Source organism: Oncorhynchus gorbuscha, linkage group LG08, assembly GCF_021184085.1.
Source record: "Oncorhynchus gorbuscha isolate QuinsamMale2020 ecotype Even-year linkage group LG08, OgorEven_v1.0, whole genome shotgun sequence".
NCBI lineage: Eukaryota > Metazoa > Chordata > Actinopteri > Salmoniformes > Salmonidae > Oncorhynchus > Oncorhynchus gorbuscha.
In genome coordinates this window covers 19984259-20005589 of record NC_060180.1, presented here as the reverse complement: position 1 = coordinate 20005589, position 21331 = coordinate 19984259, and the positions used below count along the sequence as shown (strand labels likewise).

General features: G+C 41.5%; 1 protein-coding gene across 1 annotated transcript; it reads left to right on the top strand.

Moving 5' to 3' along the window:
- The first annotated feature begins 746 nt into the window (after positions 1-746).
- LOC124041300 (synaptic vesicular amine transporter-like) lies at positions 747-20936 on the top strand. The gene is made up of 16 exons (XM_046358742.1): positions 747-836; positions 1138-1310; positions 4402-4762; positions 6710-6768; positions 7077-7160; positions 7383-7475; positions 7576-7665; positions 7773-7816; positions 8752-8812; positions 9879-9974; positions 10929-11007; positions 11538-11589; positions 12080-12143; positions 12250-12369; positions 12806-12939; positions 17497-20936. Exons 2-16 carry the CDS (start codon positions 1178-1180, stop codon positions 17593-17595), a joined length of 1569 nt encoding a protein of 522 aa, XP_046214698.1. The 5' UTR covers positions 747-836; positions 1138-1177; the 3' UTR covers positions 17596-20936.
- Positions 20937-21331: the final 395 nt, after the last annotated feature.

The following is a 21331-nucleotide window of genomic DNA, read 5'->3' as shown; positions in this document are numbered from 1 at the left end:
AAAAGCATTCATAATGATGATTCCTTTTCAAAATAGACAGAGTTTAATCATTGAGAGATGATTCTGCAATGATCTTGCATACAAATATAGGAAGATGAGGGTCTCTGACAAACACAGAGAGCGAATGCTCAGGAGGTCAAGTTACATGGTTGATAAACAGTGATTTTTGATAAGGCAGGAGTGGTCAACCGTGTAAAAACGGGGTCTGACAGACTTTGTGAGGGTTGACTGTTGGCCTGACAGGTTTTGTGGCATCTATATAACATTGTAGAGATCCTGTCGCTGTATTGAAACATGGGAAGTTACAAGTGTGTGTTCTTGCTCCAGCTTTTGGTTCGCAGCCCCATGCGAAATATATTTTAAACGTGTTCCACATTGCTCGCGTGCTAGCAAGCACACGCACACACACACCTACTGCACACATATAGGCTATTGCTTATGTATGATAATGAATTAACCGCATTTGACTTACATAGTCAACAAAATGCTAGATTGTCAGTATCATACTGTTACTCTGTTAAACTGTAGTTGGTTTCAAAATGATAATGATATCCCTCCGCAGTGTAAGTAACTAAAAACTTTAAGTAACATGCAATTTTGTTAATTTCATAGTATGCACATCATCAAAACCCCAACTACCACATTGTCTCACGATTTCGACTTTGTATTCAATGTTATTTGCTTGTGCGTATCCCTCACTGTGATGCTGTATGTGAGGATGTTCATGATAAAGGTTGCATGACGTCAAGGAGCATTCAAGTAACTAAAACGCCCCGCATCTATCGTTCCTTTCGGATTTGCGGCCGCAAAGGGATTTTTGCTAATGTGCATCTAAGGTAAGATTTCAACCATTATGGCACTTTTAACACATTTAAGGTCACGATCTTTTGAAGCAGATGTCCCAATTTCTACTTTATTCCACTGGCACATAAGCAATGTATATTAGTTTATGCCACTCTGTATAAGAGCATTTGACATTGCCTTGTGTGAAATCTATACAATTTATACAAAATTAACATTTATTTATTTGACATTTTAACGTGCGTAATTTGCAATTAGGCTTCTATACTATGGTAGCCTACATTTTTGGTTTCCAGACTGTCACTATCTGGTGTCCATAACGTTTGTTCTTTTCAGACCGAATATTTTTTCACTTGCTCCTTTGTGGACTCTAAAAATGGGAAGATTAGACACACTGAGAGAATTTAATTTATTGTCATGGATGAGAGAGGAAAGACAATCGAGGAAGTTGATCCTGGTCATCGTTTTCATCGCCTTGCTGCTGGATAATATGCTTCTAACGGTGGTCGGTAGGTTCAACTTTGGATAAAGCATTTTCACACTGCTTACCTGTTGCGTCAACTGTTATTTCACCCGTTGAAGTTCGAATAAAAATGCATTTCTAAAACCAATTCGAGTCCGTTGCTAGCCTAAATAACCCATAAACAATTTGGACACATAACATATATTATTTTGAACTATGCAATGTTTTGTTATTTCCATTTTAAGAAGGTAGTATTCTCCTCTTTGTTTCGAGTAGTTAAAAAAAAATTGGGTGTGGAACAAAAGTTATTCATGTCAGCGTCCTGGCTATTGCTTTCCAATAATAAAAAAAAGAAATAAACTAGGCTAGTCTAAAGCCTATGATTTGCTCATAATTTAGCCTTACCTGAAGCTTTGTAATAATATACGAAATTAGACACTAGCTACTTCAGTTCTTACCTGTGCATAGACCTGGTCATATCATTTAATTTAATTCAAATAAGATGGACATTGATTGGTTTGTCATCCGATATGACAATGAGTAAGAATGAATGCATCAAATATTTCATAAACCAAACAGATTCTGAATTAAAATGCTATTATACCCATAATAACATATTAGTAGGCGGCCAATGTGCAACATTGTTGCTTAAACGTTTAATCTGTCCATTATGATTAGTCATGTTATCAGATTGCGTCAAATTGCTTACAACTTTAGGGAATTTTCAAACGCTGTAGCCTATAGTGTGAAGCTTCACAAGGAGATGAATTGTTCATGATTTAACATAATGTATATTGCCTTTCACGAAGCCAAGTACAGAGTAATTATTAAATCAAATCTGGTGGACCGGGATGGTGTACCCGCTACAGATATGTTTTTGGTTCCAATGTCCCTAGTTCACTTGATTTACCTGAAAGCATCAAAACTGCCATTGCCAATGAATCTCCCAGTCGTATCCGATAGATTATAGATGGCAAATATGTGTGCGTAAATGCTGTTATTTCGCGCGAGATTACACCCTCAACGCTGGTCAGGTCTCCCGGACATGTCCATTGAGCACTGGATACAGGTGCGCATTGGAAGAATGTCAGAATATGTCTGTCAGAAATCACTCTACAGTAGCTAGCCGTATATGCCTATATGTGATTGGAGGCAAATCTATATACAGCAAGGGCATAACTTTGTGTTGCATATTAGGTCAATGGGTTCCGCTGGCAACACCCCTCAAGGTGGGTCTGGGGGAATGCCCCTCAAGATATAAAACATAGCTGTGAAAGGGTTGTTTCTCATCAATTTCTTAGGGAAAATACATCCAAAAATGTCCTGATAATTTGGTCAATATACATCAATTAAACTGAAATACCAATATTACTTCTAACTGTGTTGTTACTCTTAACAGTTCAGAAAGTCACCACCACAACCCTTCTTTAACTACATTTAAATGTAAAAACCCATGAATCTATTTGTGTAACCTTCACCACGGTTGGCTAGTACATGGTCTTGAATAACTAATTTCCCATACTGAATTCACTTCAAACGAGTCGAGGCCATCTGAATACAGAAACATCTCACTTGGTTACACTATTTTATTGCAATATTATTTCATACAATAATTCAGTGACAGTCAAAATATAACTCCTCAATAAGGAATAAAATGTTATAGCAATAGACTTCAAAATAAATGAATGAGTATGCCATCATGCTCAGGAAATAGACTTCAAAATATCCCAATCAGTATGGCCTCAGGCTCAAGCAATAGCCTTCAAAAATACATAGCAACAACTCATTGTCATTCAGCATCACGTAAAAAACAAACACATTCAAAAACAGTCAATAACCGGTTGCAACCTTATACAAAGGTGGGCATATAGTGGTCAGATCTTTAGTCTCAATTCACTTAAATGCACCAAATACCTTTTTATGCATGTCACTGCACGCAGATTGTTTTCCTATCTATGGTATCCAGCTTTTCCAGGTGGATATGACAGACATCAACATGGTTCAATCTGATGACCTGTTCGTCCTCTCCCTGCCTCAGCATGGGCGGTGCTCTCTCTCCCCCTCTCTCTATACTACCTGTCTCTGACCCCTGCCATGACAACCAAATTAAATCAGGATGTGGGCAACAACATTTGTTATAGCACTTGGGCACCAGTCTATTAGGAATTGTACAGTGTAGTTAGCTAGCTAGCTATGTCGCCAGTTATTCATTTACATAGTCTTTTGCACTCCCAAAAATAAACGAATGTACAGCACTTTTATCCTCTTTGGTTTTGGCACCTCCATTAAAGGCACTATCTACTTTTTCACAAAGGTGAACACTGACTTACTGAGTGCTGCTCATCGGAAACTGCTGTTGAAAAGATCCAGATACTGTGCTAGCTTTGGTGCTAGCTTAGCTAGCTAATTTAGCTTACGTTAGCCTAGCTACAATAGCCAACCTAACATTGCATGCATCCGTATAACTTGTATAAAACTATTTTTACACACTATTATCTCATCACCATTAGTTTGCTAGTTACACAACAACATAGGGATACATCTATGAAATGTTCATGAAGTTTTACTAATTTTAAACTTTCAAAACATGTATACAAAGAGAAGGAGAGAGAGCGGTTAGTGCAGGCTGCTGAACAGTTACTGCAGAGGGGCACTCTGGTGCAAAACCACATAAAGCCAGGTGCTTTAGATTGGGAGTTTTTTTTATCCAAACAATTAAACTGATCATGGTATATTATTGGGGGGGGGGGTCAAATTGTCCTGTTTCAAATATTGGGACGGTCATGACCCCCTAATAATCATATCGTTACCATATGATAAAACATGATAATAACATAATAATATGAAAGTAATAGGTTAAAACCATCTTCATGGGGCCAATTATTGTGTTATCTGCCATATGTATAGCTAAATTAGTGAAATCCAATCAGTCTATTCCTAACCTTTGAAACAAATGTAGTGCGTGTCCTAATGTCCCATCCGCTACACAAATCAAATAAATACGAAATCATTTCTTAATTATATTCCCCACAGACGGTGTTCAAATTGTGGGTGGGTCTATTGGAGAGAAGTTATATCAGAATGTAAATAGACCCCCCCCCCCCTCATCTCTTTTTCTGATCCTTTCTTCCTGGTAGTCCCCATCATCCCTAGCTACCTATACACAATTGATGATGCAGCAGCCAACATGGCCAAGAATCACACTACGGCCTCCCCACACACCCCTTCTGGAACCTTCCAGACCATCGTGTCCCTCTATGACAACTCTGTCAGGGTAACCAGCGGGGACCCAATGGACTCCACACCCATACCCTTGGGTCAGACGCAGGGGGTCTCTTCTTCCACCTCGGCTCTCACACCCCACAACTCCACACAGCCCGACTGCCCCAAAGCAGACGACCAGCTGCTCAATGAGAATGTGAAAGTGGGACTACTCTTTGCCTCCAAGGCCACTGTACAGCTCATCACCAACCCCTTCATTGGGCCTCTCACCAACAGGTGGGTGAATGAAAGCTTTTAACCGTCACATTTCCCCATGTCCCCACTGGTGTGTTTTCTGTTACTCACTCTTTTTCAAATTCAATAGTTTTATGTTTATTTCTAGATGATCTTAAATTGAATGCCAGCTGTGAACTGGTTTGCATGGCAACTAGCTTAGCTGTATAGTCATATAATTCAGGTTTCATAAGACATGTCTATTTATGTTTCTCTTGTTTATGAAGAGCGGCGGCAGGTAGCCTAGCAGTTCAGTGCATTGGGCCAGTAAGCGAATGTTGGTAGTTTGAATGCCCATGCTGACTAGGTAAAAAATCCGTCAGTGTGCCCTCGAGCAAGTCACTTAACCCTAATTAATTCCTGTAAGTTGCTCTGGATAAGAGCGTCTGCTAAATGACAAAAATGTAAAAGTTTTAGCATTTAAAATGATTCACTGCTGGCACTCATTTATTTTTATTGAACCTTTATTTATTTAACTAGGCAAGTCAGTTAAGAACAAATTCTTATTTTACAATGACGGCTTAACCCTCGCCTAACCCGGACGACGCTGGGCCAATTGTACGCCACCCTACGGGACTCCCGATCACAGCCGGTTGTGATACAGCCCGGGATCAAACCAGGGTCTGTAGTGACACCTCTAGCATTGAGATGCAGTGCCTTAGATCACTGTGCCACCCGGGAGTATGAAGTGGTTGTTTCATACAGTTATGACTTGATTTGACTAATAATTAAAACAAGTAGTTTTGAATTACACTAAAATGATATGACAGCAGGCAGGCAAGCTGGACCAGTGATTGTATCTTCCCAGTTCAGTGCATAGCCCCATGCAGTGTGGGTGCCTGCCAGGTCACAGTGGCTTCCTGCTAGCCCAGAGCTGAATGGTGACTAAGCTTATCCTGAGTTTGGGTACTCAGTCAAAGGTCATTATTTAATCATATTTATGTATTTATCGAAGTCAAATCACAGTATTCATGGAAAGAAAGATCAGTAACCGACTATTTTCAAGTGACAGGGAGGAAAATCAAAAACGGATAACATTTATATACATTATATTACATTATATTGCTATTTTGAGACCAATTGTTATGTAAGTTAGATCTAATCCATCCTGCTCCCATGTAGCTAAATTCCTGTTTTGTGATTTGTGTTGGATTTATGCTTCCCTGTAAGGATCCCTGCTTGTAGGGCTTTACAAGCACTTGTAGTTATAGTTTTGAACTACTTACTGTGTTCTAAAATTGCTCAATATCGATTATAGTCTAGAACAAGTATTTTATAGACATACCTGTATGTCAGCACACATTCTGAAAGACCAAGGTGTCAGAGACATTACTGTGAGGTATTTTCTTATGGAATGCGCCCATGGGTAAAGTATGGAATCAGTCAAGATGTGAGCTCTAGCAGTGCTCTCTGCTCAGTATTGGCAAATGCATCAAGGCTAGTACTTACCGTCTCAACTGGGCACCACAATATGCTGTAATTGAAGCAAACAATAGAATCCTATTATTTCCCCTTAGTCACCTTCGGCTTGGATAAGGACAACACAAGGCAAGTCATGCATGTCAGTTACATGGAACAAGGCCTGCAGTACACACTCAAGTTGTATAACAACTGATGTGCAATTTATTGTGATACGACAGAGTTTTTCCTGCACAAAAATAATTACAAGGCATTGACACCACACAACAGTTGTGTAAACATTTCTGTGGAGACCAACTCTCAGTTGTGCATCACACAAATATCAGTTGTATCACAACCATTGTGGCAAACGCATTGTACATCAGTTGTACAACCTGACCTGAGTGTGTACAGGGCCAAAGAGTATTTCTGCCCGACTGCTGCAACTAGACTGCCGAGTGTTAGATGAGCTGTAGTTATTGTTGTCTTGTTTTATATTGTATTGTATTACATAGAACGGTATTGAGAAGGGATGTCTCTATGTGCCTACAGAATAGGATACCAGATCCCCATGTTTGCCGGGTTCTGTATTATGTTCCTGTCAACCATCAGTAAGTATAACCCACATCCACACCCGTCACATCCACACCCGTCACATCCACACCCGTCAAATCCACACCCGTCACATCCACACCCGTCACATCCACACCCGTCACATCCACACCCGTCACACCCACACCCGTCACATCCACACCCGTCACATCCACACCCGTCACATCCACACCCGTCACATCCATACCCGTCACATCCACACCCGTCACACCCACACCTGTTTTCAGATCTCACACAGTGTTTCAATGTTTTTTCATGATTGATGTTTTCTTTTGTCTGAATTTCTATTGTCGTCGTTGTTGTTAAGTGTTCGCCTTCTCATCGAGCTACACTCTGCTGTTTCTGGCCAGATCCATGCAGGGTGTGGGCTCCTCCTGCTCCTCTGTGGCTGGTAAGGTCCTTGGCATTACCCCTGACATTTATGGACGCTTTCAGGATTAGCTTCACTTTGAGACAGCTGCGCAAGAACATACAGTTTCTCCAGAAACTTCACATTTTCATTACTGTGGGCCTACCTTGTTATGCATCTTTATGTCTCTCAAGTTGAACAATCATTTATCAAAACTAGACGTCTGTGCCCAGTGGGTAGCTACATGTCCTGTTCTTCTTCTAGGGATGGGGATGCTTGCCAGTGTGTACACAGATGATGAGGAGAGGGGAAATGCCATTGGGATAGCCCTCGGTGGTCTCGCCATGGGTGTGCTGGGTATGTGCACAATTCATGATGCACTTGAGCACTTTGTAGACTACAGTAACAAGCTATGTTTGGCCAAAACCCTTGACCATCTTTACTTTCTTCCACCCAGTGGGCCCACCATTTGGCAGTGTCATGTATGAGTTTGTGGGGAAAACGGCACCTTTCCTCATTCTGGCTGTTCTGGCTGTGCTGGATGGAGGTAATGTGGTCATGTTTCTCTCTATCATGAAGCAGACATTCTTTTTTCTCCAATCAGAAGTTACCTGTTAGGGATGCTAACTAAGTTCAGACTCTGTCTCCCAACAGCACTGCAACTGTTCATTCTCCAGCCCTCAAAGGTGGAACCAGAGGTGAGTGTATGGCTATCGATTTGACAGTAAATTCATTGGAATTGTGCTGGAATGTGTTCACAATCACCAGATCACTGTGATATCAATAGTGTATTATATGTGATTTGATTGGGATTGGATTCAAACAGCGTTTTTCCAGATGATTAAAGTGCTTTACACCAGTGATACTCAAGTCGGGGTTGCTACTCGCAACGGGAGGTTTTAAATGGGTCGCGGGTGTCTGAGTAAAAACAACCAAAAAAACAGTCTGAATTTAAACCACTAAATGTGTGGGTCTCTGGTATGATGGTTTACCATTCCAGTTAGAGGAGATGTGTGCCTGTGATAGAGATTCCTATCACAGTCCCTATGACTTTGGTCTATGGGGCTGATGTGTATCAGTCACCACGGATACCAAGAAGACAGAGACTGAATCAGAGCGCTAGATGGTGGCTGTGATTGTCAGACCAATGGCGCTTAGACGTTGTTTAGTTGTGGATGATAGGGGAAGGTTGTTTATGTTTGAAATCGTTTTTTGTTTGATATTGAGGTCTTGAAGAATATTAAAAAGGGGAAAGTGGAATTGGTCTGGGTCATGACATAATCCTCACAATTAGTACATATCTGTCATTAAGCTGAGAGATGGTGTCAGAGGGACTGATAACGGGTTGTTGTCAACACTGTGTCAGTCTTTTGTAAACTCATTGGCTATGTGTGGACATTTTCTATTCGCTACTGTAAGAGCAGGGATCCTCAGAATAGAGAGGGAGAATTGTGTTCCAGTTTGACATAAGCACAGACAGTAACTAAACATCATTGTGGAATGATGTAAAAGCACGGTAGTAATTACGTTCCCTAGATCATATTTTGGCTGGCTTTTTGTATTAATCTGTTTTGACATGAAACTCATGGCTCTCTGTTTAGCTCTACATTTCCTGTCCCTTTTCTCTCTACAGAGCCAGAAAGGGTCTTCGCTATGGAGTCTTATGAAAGATCCATACATACTCATTGCTGCAGGTAAGAACGCGTCACTTATTAATACTGGAATATTATTGCTTCATTCTGAAGCACCTGCTGTGCCATTTCCCATTTCAGTCACACTAAGCAAAGAGGTGGAAGCAAAGAGGTGGAAGCAAAGAGGTGGAAGCAAAGAGGTGGGAGCAAAGAGGTGGAAGCAAAGAGGTGGATGCAAAGAGGTGGGAGCAAAGAGGTGGAAGCAAAGAGGTGGAAGCAAAGAGGTGGGAGCAAAGAGGTGGAAGCAAAGAGGTGGAAGCAAAGAGGTGGGAGCAAAAAGGTGGAAGCAAAGAGGTGGAAGCAAAGAGGTGGGAGCAAAAAGGTGGAAGCAAAGAGGTGGAAGCAAAGAGGTGGGAGCAAAGAGGTGGAAGCAAAGAGGTGGAAGCAAAGAGGTGGGAGCAAAAAGGTGGAAGCAAAGATGTGGGAGCAAAGATGTGGGAGCAAAGAGGTGGAAGCAAAGAGGTGGGAGCAAAAAGGTGGAAGCAAAGATGTGGGAGCAAAGATGTGGGAGCAAAGATGTGGAAGAAGAATTGATTCAGATGTTCCATCAAATTCTATTTCAGTGGTTGAATTTGTGCCCTGAGCCAGGGAAACACAGTATTATTGTCAGGGAGAGTGTTGAGAGGGAGTGAGCGCAGCATGCTAGATGGGGTCATCTCTCCATTAGAATAGAATAGAGTGAGTGAGTGTGAGCATCCCTGCATTCGTGTGTGCATTCACACGTGCATTGGTGCATGTGTGCTTGTGCATGCATGTGCACGTGCGTGCATGTGTGTGGTCTGTGACTGTATGTGTGTGTGTGTGCGTGCTTGCTTGTGTGTGTTGAGTATGTGTAAGACTGAAGTACTGGGGGAAAATGCATTTATGTGTCAGTGAGCCTCCCCACCACTTCAATTACCAGGTCCTTTGGCCAGGGTGGACTAATACTTGGTATTATGTCTGAGGCTGCAGGAACGGGGGGGGGGGGGGGGGGGGGGTGAGGGGGGTTGATAGGGACACACAAAACGTGTGAAGATGGAGAATAATAGGCCCAGGGTCCACTTATCCCCAATCACATTCTCTTTTTCAGGATCCATTTGTTTTGCGAACATGGCCATCGCCATGTTAGAACCAGCGTTGCCTATTTGGATGATGGAGACCATGTGTCCAAGAAAATGGCAGCTAGGTATTTTTACATTTATTTTCCTTTTTTTCCCTCTTGTAAATCCTGTTTCCCCTATTGACAATGCTGCTCATGAAACCATTCTGCCCGCTGAATGTATTTAGAATAAAGGTCCTCATTTCAACTCAAGGTTTGGATTATAACTGTAGACTTGCATGGACTTCAAACAGTATGTAGGTGAACATTGAAAATCTCATTGAACCTTCCATTGAAACCAAATCACTCTTTTTCTTTTCTGTCATTATTACTTATTTTATTAGTGGCGTTGCCTGTGAGGACTCGCACAGACAAAAGGGGATGAGAGAGGGTCTGGAGGAAGATGGGGGGACAGGGCAGGATATTAGGGTGTCATTTGAGGGCGAGTGTAGAGCGGGAGTGTTCATTACTGTGTCTAGGAGATGTGCTGGAGCCCTATGATGAAGGCTGATAATGTGGATGCTTATCTGGGCCTCTCTCGCTACCCTGCTCTCTCTCTCTCTCTCTCTCTCTCTCTCTCTCTCTCTCTCTCTCTCTCTCTCTCTCTCTCTCTGTCTTCTCTCTCTCTCTCTCTCTCTCTCTCTCTCTCTCTCTTGTTCCTCTCTCTACCCTGCTCTCTCTCCTCTCTCTGTCTCTCTACCCTGCTCTCTCTCTCTCTCTCTCTCTCCACTCTGCTCTCTGTTTCTCTCTCTCTCTCTCTCTCTCTCTCTCTCTCTCTCTCTCTCTCTCTCTCTCTCTCTCTCTCTCTCTCTCTCTCTCTCTCTCTCTCTCTCTCTCTCTCTCTCTCTCTCTCTCTCTCTCTCTCTCTCCCTCTTCTCTCTGTACCCTGCACTCTCTCTTTACCCTGCTCTCTGCTCTCTGTACCCTGCCCTCTCCCTCTCCCTCTCTCTCTCTCTCTCTCTCTCTCTCTCTCTCTCAATCTTGCTCTCTCTTTCTCTCTCTCTTCCTCTCCCTCTCCCTCTCTCTCTTTCTCTCTGCTAGGCATTGCCTTCGTGCCAGCCAGCATCTCTTACCTTATTGGAACCAACATCTTTGGCGTCCTCGCACACAAGATGGGGAGGTAGGGAGGGAAATTACTCCCGTTTTTCCGTCTCCTTATCTTCTCCCGCATTGGTATCTGTTTCCTGTACTATTGAGCAACTCTGAATGAGATTTCTCTGGCAGGTTGGGTATTTGCTGTTTATTGAAGTCTCAGTGTGACAATGAGTTTATGACCTCTTGGCTAATGTTTGTTTGTTTGCCGCAGTTGATCAAGTGTGCGATCTGTCACATATGAATCATTCTATTTTTAGCTCACACTTTATGAAAATAAATGTATTTCAGGACTCAAATGTTTCCTGTAGCCATAGCAGTATTATTTAAGAAAGTTGAAATAAAGCAACTCCTATTTGTTTCATAAAATGTCCTAATCCTGACTCAAAAGAAAACAGATTGTGATCCATTTACTTACATTTACATTTATTTAAAGTTTAATATTAGAGTAAATCAGATTGCGTGGCCTTGCGGTACAAAACAACGGTGGAGGGAGGGGAGAGGGACGTTGACTGTTGTCATTGGCAGACACTGAACTGCTCTTTCTTCCTTTCCCAGATGGCTGTGCGCTCTCATCGGAATGGTACTCGTGGGGGTTAGCATCCTCTGTGTGAGTACTAGACACATCTTCCTCAGCTAGAATTTAGCATCCAGCTCAACACGGTGCTTACCTTACCTGTTTGGCATGGCATCGTCAGTATTAGGGGATCCATCTAAAGATTGTTTGTGTAATACTATGGGTATAGGTGAAAGCTAGGGTTTGACAGGAATTACATAGAGGAAAGGGGGAAGTAATGATGCATTTTCAAAATATTGGAACAGTCCCATTGTCTTAATGTCCTACTATATCTCATTAGTCTCCAAATCACATTCTGAGTCTAGGGAAGGGGAGTTCGGTCAGAAGTCAACCGGCAAACAGCCGATTCTCTGGAAACAGACAATTCCATTTCCATTGTAGTGCCTTATGCAGTTGTGTTTGTGTGTGGGAGAACACATATCTTGAGTCCCACATAAAGAATGGTATTCTGGATAACACTGTAAACATTTGATCAATAAAACCCCTGTTCCACTCTTTACCTTGACTATGTTCTGTGTCACAGGTTCCTTTTGCTAAGGACATCTACGGACTAATACTTCCGAATTTCGGTGTTGGTTTTGCAATTGGTAAGTCAATTTGTTTTCACACTGTACAGGAAAACCGCAAATGATGAAACTAGCATCTGGTTTGTAACAGATACTACTGTATTCTCACTGTTTTGTCTCTTGTCAGGCATGGTGGATTCCTCTATGATGCCAATCATGGGCTACTTAGTGGACCTGAGACACGTGTCAGTCTATGGCACTGTGTATGCCATTGCTGATGTGGCATTCTGCATGGGCTTTGCTTTAGGTAACTCAGATGCTTGGAAATAACCCAGTCAAGGAGCATAGTCTTTTAAACATTTCTGTCACACATTATTTCATTTTTTTTATGATCCGTTTTTATTTTGGGGTTGACAAGACAAACTTAAAAAGCACAAACCAAAAGACATTACTCAAATACACATTTATCCCCCCCAACCCCCTCCCCATCCCACCCACAGGACCCACTTACTTAAGTACACATATTTAAAGTAACAATTTTAAACTGCCAAGTTGTAGTCCATATTTTTATATTCTCTGATTTTGTACCGTGCGTTCTTATGTATGTTTTTAAGGTGTGGCATAGTAAGAGTTCGCAGATTTGCCGTCATGGGGATAGTTATCATGATATGTCAAAATGGCAAAAATAAGGCCTCTATATTCAACTCCTCTATAAGCTCATTAGCCTTCCTTTGCTGATGAAGGTCCATCCGCTGGGGGCGCCATAGCGAAGAGCATTGGGTTCTCCTGGCTCATGACCATCATTGGCGTCGTGGACATCCTCTTCGCTCCCCTCTGTTACTTCCTCAGGAGTCCTCCTGGGAGGGAGGAGAAAATGGTGAGACACTGAACCCCTCGTACACACACACAAGCTCGCACACACACACACACACACACACACACACACACACACACACACACACACACACACACACACACACACACACACACACACACACACACACACACACACACACACACACACACACACACACACACACACACACACACACACACACACACACACACACACACACACACACACACACACACACACACACACACACACACACACACACACACACACACGGGCAAACCGACTACACACACATCAGCAGAGGTATGCATTTGAATGCGAATGACTTGTAAAAGCTGCGTCTGATGCAGAGAGAACTGCCATACCCACAGGCTCAAACTACTGCCGTCTTTTACAGGCAATAGTACCAGGAGAAACAGAGAGAGAGGAACTCGAGACTCGAGTTCTGATCAAGACACACTTGCCTTCTTAGATTTGGCTGTCTATTTAAGTTGGCCTGTTCAAGTCTCACCATTGCTGTGTAATGCATTCTACTGCTATTGGCCACCCCCACCCCAGCTTCCACACGCTTTTTCTTCTCTAGACTGAATTAGTTTAGAGTGGGGGTCTCCAGCAGGTCGATCGCGCGCTACCAGTAGCTCACAGCCCACCTATGAGTAGCTTGACATCATCCCACACCTGGTTAGCCACTATGACCTAAAAAGCCAAACCTAACATATTATCAGCCAATTAATTTCCAGCAATATTGCCCGTCTGTCTGTGGGGTGAGCGCGTTTGTCTATCACTCCTCTGTGTGCAGCCAGTTGATGTGATAACCCAATTGTGGGTGGACAGAAAACCTTCTGAATTAAATGTTAACTGCAAAGTAGGCTTACCTGGCAGAAGTAAATCATGAGTAAGTATATTATTTGTTATTTGCAAACTTTGCCATGAAGTGAGCAGCAGCAATACAGAACCATCTGTAGACCGGCACATTAGACAGAACATTCCTCACAGATGCTCAATTAAACCATAAGCGTGTAAGGAGGGTAGGGGTGTACTACTAAGCTGTATGGAATTGTTTTAAGAAGGTCATACCAAGGATCATTTTTCTATTTGATTTAGAATTCTAAGAACCGTTGAAGTACCCCAAAAATATATGGGGAAATGATTTGAGGCCTCCCGAGTGGCACAGTGGTCTAAGGCACTGCATCACAGTGTGGCAGCATCACTACAGCCTGGGGTTTGATCTACATGGAACAACATGAAGAGTCTATCCTATATCTGACAGATGTAAGAAAGATCAGGTTATAAAAAAGAAAAATATTGAACCCCTTATTTTTGTCACCTACAGACTCCATATATACTACAAGGCCAAAAGTATGTGGACACACCTTCAAATGAGTGAATTCAGCTATTTCAGCCACAGCCACTGTGCTGACAGGTGTTTAAAAATGAGCCATGCAATAATCCATGCTATCTCCATAGACAAACATGGCCAGTAGAATGACCCGTACTGAAGAGCTCAGTGACTTTCAACGTGCCACATTCCAACAAGTAAGTTCGTCAAGTTTCTGCCCTGCAAGAGCTGCCTTGGACAACTGTAAGTGCTGTTATTGTGAAGTGGAAACGTCTAGGAGCAACAGCTCAGCCGTGAAGTGGTAGGCCACACAAGCTCACAGAACAAGACCACCGAGTGCTGAAGCGCATAGCACGTAAAAATCATCTGTCCTCAGTTGCAACACTTAGTACAGAGTTCCAAACTGCCTCTTGAAGCAACGTCAGCACAAGAACTGTTCATTGGGAGCTTCAGGAAATGGGTTTCCATGGCCAAGCAGCCGCACACAAGCCTAAGATCACCATGCACAATGCCAAGCGTGAGGTGGAGTGGTGTAAAGCTCACGGCAATTGGACTCTGGAACAATGGAAACGAGTTCTCTGGAGTGATGAATCATGCTTCAACATCTGACAGACGAATCTGGGTTTGGCAGATACCAGTAAAGTTTGGTGGAATAATGGTCTGGGACAGTTTTTCATGGTTCGGGCCACTTAGTTCAGTGAAGGAAAATCTTTGTGGTACAGCATCACAGTTCTGTGCTGCCAACTTTGTGGCGACAGTTTGGGGAAGGCCCTTTCCTCTTTCAGTATGACAATGCCCCCATGCACAAAGCGAGGTCCATACAGAAATGGTTTGTCGAGATCGGTGTGTAAAAACGTGACTGGCCTGCACAGAGCCCTGACCTCAACCCCATCGAGCACCTTTGGGATGAATTGGGACACCGACGTGTGAGCCAGGCCGAATCGCCCAACATCAGTGCCCGACCTCACTAATGCTCTTGTGGCTGATTGGAAACAAGTCCCCGCAGCAATGTTCCAGCATCTAGTGGAAAGCCTTCCCAGAAGAGTGGAGGCTGTTATAGCAGCAAAGGGATGACCAACTTCATATTAACGCTCATAATATTGGAATGAGATGTTCGATGAGCAGGTGTCTTTCATACATTTTTCCGACTGGTCCCGGGCGACCTTCAGACGAGTCTTGTGAGGCCTGTGGGTGTAATAGAGCAAAACATACGTGTTTGTAAGAGTCTCACCTAGACGCAGAGGGGTCATATTAGTGTCTAGTCCGAAGTGTCCGGACGCTACAGACAGAAATTGGCAGATCGGCTGTAACGACTTCAGACGAGTCCCAAGATGCTTGTGGGGGTAGTAGAGCAAAATGGAGTAGAGCAAAATGCTACAAATGATTTTGTGATGTCTCATGATATGAAAAACACTGCTCTAGCTCTGTCACCTTTCTCTGCAGGTGCGGAAGTGTTACATAGGCTGATGGAGTAGACTGACACGCATCCAATGCCAAAACTCTGATATCTCTATTTTAGAACAGATGTAATTTTATGGGGATTATTTGATTTACGGATGGACGCTGGGGTTTTAAAAGGCCAGATGCTCAATGAAAGGGTAATTACAAAATCCAAATGTACTAGTTTTCTTCCAGACCCCCCCCCCCAATAAAAGGTTTACTGATGTGATTTAAGCATTGACATGGACTCAGAACATCCAATTTTATTTTTTTCTCCAGGAACAATTGTAATTTTGAATATGATTAACAAAAAAATTGAAAACCAGGAAAAAATAATTTGGGATAATATAAAACATAATATGTCAGGAAAAAAATCACTGATTTTAAAGGGCCTCCCTTAGAGTTGTTTATTAAAAATACATTACTTGCTCTCTATGTTTGATTTTTCTAAAGTAGCTCTCGTGCTAGAAAAAGTTGGAGACCCCTGGTTTAGAGTATGAGTAAGCTACAGTATGTATGGACAGGTAGAAGAGGATAGCTTATTTGTGCACATTGTGGAGGGATTGGTGGATAGATTGTACACATCGCTGAAGGATAGGTAGATAGATTGTGGACATGGTGGAGGGATAGGTGGATAGATTGTACACATGGTGGAAGGATAGGTGGATAGATTGTACACATAGTGGAGGGATAGGTGGATAGATTGTGGACATTGTGGAGGGATAGGTGGATAGATTGTACACATAGTGGAGGGATAGGTGGATAGATTGTGGACATGGTGGAGGGATAGGTGGATAGATTGTACACATGATGGAGGGATAGGTGGATAGATTATACACATGATGGAGGGATAGGTGGATAGATTGTACACATGATGGAGGGATAGGTGGATAGATTGTACACATGGTGGAGGGATAGGTGGATAGATTGTACACATGGTGGAGGGATAGGTGGATAGATTGTACACATGGTGGAGGGATAGGTGGATAGATTGTACACATGGTGGAGGGATAGGTGGATAGATTGTGGACATGATGGAGGGATAGGTGGATAGATTGTACACATGATGGAGGGATAGGTGGATAGATTGTACACATGATGGAGGGATAGGTGGATAGATTGTACACATGATGGAGGGATAGGTGGATAGATTGTACACATGGTGGAGGGATAGGTGGATATATTGTACACATGGTGGAGGGATAGGTGGATAGATTGTACACATGGTGGAGGGATAGGTGGATAGATTGTACACATGGTGGAGGGATAGGTGGATAGATTGTACACATGGTGGAGGGATAGGTGGATAGATTGTACACATGGTGGAGGGATAGGTGGAACACTTTCAACGCCTTGGCCCGACGAATTGAGGCTGTTCTGAGGGCAAAAGGGTGTGGTGCAAATCAATATTCGGAAGATGTTTTGTACACTCAGGGTAGTTTCCCCTTTGGTTGCACATTTTGGGGGTAGATGGTGGTGGTGAATCTACATAGTTTGAAAAGCTTTTATAAATTGCACATGGGTGTCTCTGTAACTAGATATTGTGACAAAGGTTCAAAGAATTATACCTCTCGAGGCAGACTAATAAATTGACCTAGGTAGTTGTCTTCCATCAAAGCTACATGACTGTATACGATACAACCACAGTACAATGCTCTTTGTTTTCAAACGAGACATCTTTCGCCTCTGATACTTTTATCCTTGATAACAAATTATTGGTGACCATTTTATTCTCTTTTTCCATTTATGGTCCATTTTTTGGGTTGTACTCTGACTCTAGACAATTGTTTTCTTCTCAGGCCATCTTGATGGACTCCAACTGCGCAATGAAGACCCGATCATACTCAACACAAGGGAACACAGAGTACGAAGAGATGGAGACAGAGTATGATGAGTAGTAATGGACACCAGACAGGTATGTTACCTTCCAGAGGATCTATTTTGTTGTACAAAAACAGAGATAAAAATTGAAAATACAAAAAAAAAACAGCTAAGCTGTTTCGATGTGAATGTCCTCCGTGCGGTCGGTCTTCACTGTTCTATGTCATTGTGATCGTACGACTGGAGCAAACCAAAGTTGTTCTCATCCCCCTGTGGTCACAAGCACGTTGCTTGTGTTTATTTTTAGCCAACAGCCTTATCCAATGGAAGTGGAACACATGTCAAAACAGGGTTTTCATAGGCCGTAATAGTAGAATGTTGTGAGTCATATTTACTGGATAGTTCAGCTGACAGTGATCTTATAGATCACCAAATTGTGTACTGTAGGTTAGCAAGGAGTACAAACCTGTCTTAATAATTCACCTTTTGCCCATTAACAGTCTTCATCAACATATCTAATACAGAAATATGAAACAAATGGGGGTAGAGAGTTACTTCTATCTGTGTAGAAACTGACTTTGGATCAGATTCAACATCTCGAACAAGGCACTATGAGAACACTGCTTTAGTGTTTGTCATTCTATTTGTTGATTATAATTATATTATGATGAGATGGTAAATGATTTAGATATAAAGTATTACTTAGTCTATACAAGTTACTCAATACATTTGGAATGAGAATGTGTTAACTGCTTTGGACAAGGCAAATCACAATGTATGGGTTACATTTTACCTTGAAATTAGCCTTTTTTTTCATTGATCCTACAAACATGTTTTTACGTTGACATTCGAATTGAGGAAATACCTGAACTGAAACCTTTGACGTCATAGAAAGTTATATCCCCAGAATCCAGTGTTGTCCTGGGTTGACTGCTTATGGCTATTTGCATGATATACCACATAAAAAACACAGCATCACTCCAATATCATCCTCAGTTTCACCTTCCACATAAAAAAAATCATTAATGAAACACATTTAAAAAAAAAACATATTTTGCTTTTTTTATTTCTACATTTTGGAGCCATTTGAATGTGTGGAAATGTAAGACTTATATTTGAGTGATTTTTGAATACAGATAATAGATCTTTGATCTTTCCGTTTACCCTCAGCTCCATTTACAGACAATTAGAAACATCGTATAGGCTTTTCTTAGTGTGTTTGTGTCAATAAAATGTTTAGGTAGATGATGTGTAACTAAGATTCTTTTAACTTTCCCTATTGATATGACAAGCCATAAAATATACTGTGGTGAAAAGTAAACACATACGGACACAGCTTTAGTTAGTTGTCTCTGTTTAAACATCACCTTAAGGAGAGGAGAAATTCCAGAAGCACTTTATCAGAGTAGATATCCACACTGTTTAACTCCAAGGACAGTTCTAGTATGTTAATGTTGGTTTAGCAGAGAGAGAATATTGAGGTGATCAGTCTGTTTGGTCATGTTGTCTGTTAGTAAGAAAACACTCTCAAAGTTTTATCAAAGATACGTGCACTGATTATTATTGTGTTTTAAGTACACTTTCCCAGTAGTGTTAATTCCTAAAATAAGTAGAAACTCAATGTATTTTCAAGCACTAAGGTTACATTTTAGGTCCCAATCTTTACCAATTTTAATCTTAGTTAAACTAATCCCTTGAGAGCATTAACTTTATTATATGTGAATTTATTGATCACTTCCAGGTCATCAAAAAGTAGACTCTTTTTCTAGCTGTTTAACACACAATACAGAAAGCACAGCATACATTGTTTCCAAAATGAAATAAGAGTTTATTTTATTTTCCAGCAGTGCATGCACATACACTGAGTATACCAAATATTAGGAACATCGTCCTTATATTGAGTTGATATCTTCCCCCTTTGCCCTCAGAACAGCTTCAATTCGTCTGGGCATGGACTCAACAAGGTGTCGAAAGCATTCCACAGGGATGCTGGCCCTTGTTGACTCCAATGCTTCCCACAGTTGTGTCAAGTTGGCTGGATGTTGTTTGGGTGGTGGGCCATCCTTGATACACAATGGAAACTGTTGAGCGTGAAAAACCCAGTAGCGTTACAGTTCTTGACACAAACTGGTGTGCCTGGCACCTACTACCATACCCTGTTCAAAGTCACTTAAATCTTTTGTCTTGCCCATTCACCCTCTGAATGGTACATATACACAATCAATGTCTCAAGGATTTTAAAAAGAGTCCTTCTTGAACCTGTCTCCTCCCCTTCATCTCCACTGATTGAAGTGGATTTAACAGGTGACATCAATAAGGGATCATAACTTTCACCTGGATTCATCTGGTCAGTCTGTCACAGAAAGAGCAGGTGTTCTTAATGTTTTGTATACTCAGTATACATACACACTTAAGTCTGAGGATTTGATTGGCTGACTGGGTCCTGGCCTGCACATGTCATTAGTGAATTTTGTGTGCAGTCAGTCACCAGTATTAATCCACAACACAGGGCCATGAAGCCCCCCCCCCCTTTTCCCCACCCCCTCTCCTCTCCTATTTGTCCTGAAGCAGAAAATGAAAATAGACTCATCCACTATTCTGCTTTTTGTCAAAATCATGGTGATCTAACAGAAAAAGCCAGGCATACAAAGCACAGCTAATAACTGTCAAATATATATGTAATTGTTTGGTAAAGTGCATTTATTACAAACCATTATTTGGTTCTTCAAGCAAATCTGACATCTAGATATCCTGGAAATATGTAAAAATCTTTGAAAATACTTTAATGCCCTTGCCACAGAAAAGCACAATAACCCATATTCAAAATGTCAAATAAGATTGCATTTTGAAGTATATGGACTGTTATTTGCCGAACCCTGGGTTTGCTGGATTGCAGGTCTGTTTGAATGGACACTCGAATGAGTTTCATTGTATATTAATGATATAAGCAAAATTGTCTGTGTTGGAGTTGACAGAGATAATTACCTGATAACGTCAATATTAGTTTCATTATTTTCTAAAATGTATATTTAAATTCGCCGCACCCTTAATGAAAATATTTCTATGTGAAGATGGCTACTATTCTGAGAGGTTGTCGTTATTTTGCAATACATTGTTGGGTCATGTAGGTTACATAATTGATTATATATTGTGGAGATTAATATATTTTTTGTCATTTGTTTAGGTGCGAAATGTATTGCACACATGCACAAAAATGTGTGTGTGCTCATGTTGGTGTGTGTGCCTTCTGACATGTATGTCATTGGTTTGTGTGTATATCAAATACTTACTAACTGGTACAAAAAAACTAATGTTGACATTTTATAATCTGGACGGGTTGTTTACGTGTAAAGTGTGCTGATTGTGTAATATATGTTGATACTCAGTGGGGATGGCAAACAAAAATAAATGTTGTATACTCTGAAAACGTGTTTGGATGGAATATGTTAATGTTAACATTGGATGTCCATTTATTTTTCATTTTTAAACAGTACATTCAACCAACCTATGTTTTTTTAAATATGATTAATTGTTGTTGACTGAGGAGAAATTACACCTTTTCTTGATGTCTTGGAAGCAGTAGTGGGAGACATGAGGATGTTGGGGGAGCAGACTGAGGATAGGGGGGTGTCACCAGTTCCCCATGTTTGAGACAACACACTCTAATCATCATGTCCATCTCACCACTGGGCTCCAATTACTTACCAGATGCTCAAACAATGATTTCCCATTCCACCAAGGAACTGTCAAATATAAACAATGATTTCCCATTCAACCAAGGAACCTTAACAGTTAAAAGACAGCCATCGGTCT

Excerpts from the sequence above, each read along its gene's own strand:
- LOC124041300 (XM_046358742.1), top strand. The coding sequence starts at position 1,178 with ATGGGAAGATTAGACACACTGAGAGAATTTAATTTATTGTCATGGATG. Across the intron at positions 8,813-9,878 it reads ATACATACTCATTGCTGCAG|GATCCATTTGTTTTGCGAAC; the intron begins GTAAGAACGCGT and ends TCTCTTTTTCAG. Across the intron at positions 12,940-17,496 it reads CTGGGAGGGAGGAGAAAATG|GCCATCTTGATGGACTCCAA; the intron begins GTGAGACACTGA and ends TTTTCTTCTCAG.